We start from the raw sequence: 3271 nt of genomic DNA on the forward strand, positions 1-3271 counted from the left end.
TCAGCACCTACCTCCTTGATTTAGCTCCTTGAACTTATCTCGCTTGGGGTCTCCATCCTGGTAACAGCCCAGCGGTTCTGTGGCTCTGGCCTCACCTCTGCGTTTGCCCACCTCCACCAGGTGAACGGTCTCCAAGTGGATGTCCCAGCTGAGGTGTTCACATCTGTGTCTGTGAGTCAGACACGCGACGGCTCCATGCTAGTCCAACAGAAGAAAGGGGTCCAGGTGTGGCTTAGAACCAGCGGGAAGCTGGATGTGATGGTCAGCGATGACCATGCCGGGATGCTGTGCGGGGCCTGCGGAAACTTCGACGGGGACCAGACCAACGATGGGGATGACTCCCAAGGGAAGACAGGGCTGGACAGATGGCGAGCACGGGACTTCTCCCCATGGTGAGAGATGGAGTATGGAAACCAGGCTTCTTGGGGAAGGGGCCCCTGGGTCCTCATGAGATGGGGGCAGTCAGGGTGGGCGCTCAGTCTTCAAGAGGAGGTGCCAAGTTTCTGTCTCTTGCAGTTACAACTGATCAGTCACCCGCCGGGAACGAAGACTTCAGGACCTGATCCCCCAGAGGCTGCGATATTTGAGAGGGGTAGAGCAGGGTAGGGGCACACCCTACCTGAGCTACTGAGGCCAAACGTGAGAGCATTGAATAAATACCTTCAGCTAAGCTGCATGCCGTTGTGTCTGTCTCATGCCTTCTCATCCCTGACTTTCCTCTCTGCACAGCAAGCGTCAGATGCTGGCGAATGTGGCACATGATGAACGTTCATTGGGGGGTGAGAGGACGGATGATGTTTGCATGAATGGATGAAGAGACGGATGGGCGGATTGGGAAAAGGGTGGGTGGGGAAATAAGGAGATGATAAAATGGGTGATTAGAAGAGCAGAGGGATGAGAAGATAAATGATTGGATGGAGGGAAGGAGTGGAAATGGAGAGATCGATCAATAGTTCTGGCTTTATCATTTATAACCCTAGCAAGTTAATGTCTCTCTGGCTCAGTTTGCTCATCTTTAAAGTAGAATTAATGGCAGTACTTATAAAATGGAGGGAGGAGTTAATGCGTTAATCCAATCGAGTGAAAACTGAAGTCTTGGTTGCCTTCTAAACCCGTTCCCTGCCCCTCCCGTGCTGGTCCTCGCACCTCCCTAAATAGCACTGCCAGCAAGTTTAGCAGCCAGACAATGGGGGATTATTCATGATTCCTTCCTCCTCTTCGTCCTCCACTCAGTTCATCAACAAATCATGTTGAATTGTTTCAAAATATACCCGAAATTCGCCTTTCTTTCTTATCACACCCACTGCAACCACCTGGTAGAAGCTGTCATCCTCATGCATGTTGACAACACAATATCCTACGATCCGTTTTCCCCTCTTGTAATCCATTCTCATGGGCTCTAGAAGAATCTTCCTTAAGATTATAAACAGGATCATTAGCTATACATTTTTCTTATAATCAAATCAAATTCCTTCCCCTTGTCCTATAAGGCCCCTGCCAACCTCCTCTGATTCATTTCGTGTCACTGTCCTCCTTGCCAATTGTGATTTGGGAGCCTGATCTTTCAATTTACTGAACACACCAAATTTTTCTGGTCCGCCCGCTCATTACATGACTGGCTTCTTCTTATTCCTCAATGTCAACTTAAATGTCAACTACATTAAGCCTTTTATGACCACTCCACCTAAAGTGAGTCCCCTTCTCTTGTTAACTTCATTCCTATCATCTATCCCATAGTACAATTATTTTCATTTGACTTTCTGTCCAATTAGAAGTAACTCAATGGCAGAGACTGTATGTGTTTCACTTGCCACTTTATTCCTAGCAGCTGGCACACTATATGGCACATAGTAGGTGCTCGGCACATATCTGCTGAATAAATAAATGGCCAAAAACAAACTCGGAGGAAAGATTTGCAACAAACCTGACAAAAGATTAATATCTACAATATGTAAAGAGCTCCTTCAAATCAATAAGAAAAAGACAACGATCCAATTAGGAAAAAAAATGGGTTGAGGATATAAACGGGCAATTGATAGAAAAAGAAATCTAAACATGTTGAATGTATACAATATATCAGGTTCTTCACGTGCAGTATTTCTGAGCTTCATAATAGCTCTGTGAAATGGGTATAAACATAAAGAAATAGGTTCAGTGAGGTTAAATAACTTGCTCAAGGGCAGTTTGTATATGATGGAGCCTAGATTTGAATCTGGGTGTGTCTTTCACCAAAGCCAGTGTTTTCCATTGAATTTTGCTGTTGAGTCTCACCTAGGATCAATTTCCCATCAAGAAAAAGAATTAAGAGGTCCTACAAATAAAGAAGAAAAGCAACAATTTAATAGAAAAATAGGCAAAAGAACAGAATAGTTCACAGAAAAGGAAATACAAATGGCCCCAAAAGATAAGGGAATGTTCAATTCTGCCCATATAAAGAGAAATGCAAATGAAACTACCCTGAGATATTACTACTCACTTATCAAATGTGCCTATTCTGTAACTTTGCCCAGTTACAAAAACTTAACAATATAATTTGTTGACAAGGCTATGAGGAAGAGAACACTCTCATATGTTACCAGTGGGAATGCAGAACATATAAGTGCAATGCAGAGAAATTTGGCAGTGTCTGGCAAAATTACGAATGCATTCATCTTTTTACCCAGCAATCTCACGACCAGGAATCTAACCTAAACACCCATTGGCAATGAAGGATATAAGCCCAAGGCTGTTCACTGTGCTCTCTTTGTGACGAAAAAAGACTAGAAACAACTCGGTTGTCCATTAGTAGGGGACTGGTTGAATAAGTGACATGTTATCCACACAATGGGCTACTATGTAGATAAATGAAAAATAAGAAAGATCTCTATAAACTGTTGGGAGTGATCTCCAGGAAATATTGCGAAGTGAAGAAAGCCAAGGTTAGAAGAGTGTACACAAAAAAACACACCCAAGAGAGGGGCACAAGGGAGCCTTGGGGACACTGGTAATATTCTATTTATGGACCTGGGGGTGGTTATGTGGCTTGTTCCTTTTGTGGTAAGTCATAAAACTATACAGTTACATGCACTTTTCTGTTCTCATGTTGTACTTCCAAAAAAAAAGGATTTTGAATAAATAAATTATAATCTCCGAAGATTCTCGGCCAAAAAATAAAAAATGTATATGTGCATGTGTGTGTGAGAGAGAGAGAGAGAGAGAGAAAGAAATGATGGGATCTTATTTGGATTCTGATTTGAACAAGCAGCGATTTTTACAGTCACATTTTTTTTTT

At 43.0% G+C, this 3271-nt stretch overlaps 2 protein-coding genes across 2 annotated transcripts in view; both read left to right on the forward strand.

Annotated features, from left to right (window-relative positions):
- Positions 1 to 633, forward strand: part of FCGBP (Fc fragment of IgG binding protein) — a 68037-nt gene extending 67404 nt beyond the window's left edge. Inside the window, exons 20-21 of the mRNA XM_012656970.1 lie at positions 121 to 392; positions 517 to 633. Of these exons, the coding sequence (XP_012512424.1) occupies positions 121 to 392; positions 517 to 526 (282 nt within the window). The 3' untranslated portion in view covers positions 527 to 633. The remainder of the gene's footprint in view (positions 1 to 120; positions 393 to 516) is intronic.
- A 173-nt stretch (positions 634 to 806) lies between these two features.
- FBL (fibrillarin) overlaps positions 807 to 3271 on the forward strand; it is a 24726-nt gene continuing 22261 nt past the window's right edge. Inside the window, exon 1 of the mRNA XM_012656971.1 lies at positions 807 to 842. Within this exon, the coding sequence (XP_012512425.1) occupies positions 807 to 842 (36 nt within the window). The remainder of the gene's footprint in view (positions 843 to 3271) is intronic.

The sequence above is a fragment of the Propithecus coquereli genome, unplaced genomic scaffold, assembly GCF_000956105.1.
Source record: "Propithecus coquereli isolate 6110/MARCELLA unplaced genomic scaffold, Pcoq_1.0 Scaffold53, whole genome shotgun sequence".
Classification (NCBI taxonomy): domain Eukaryota; kingdom Metazoa; phylum Chordata; class Mammalia; order Primates; family Indriidae; genus Propithecus; species Propithecus coquereli.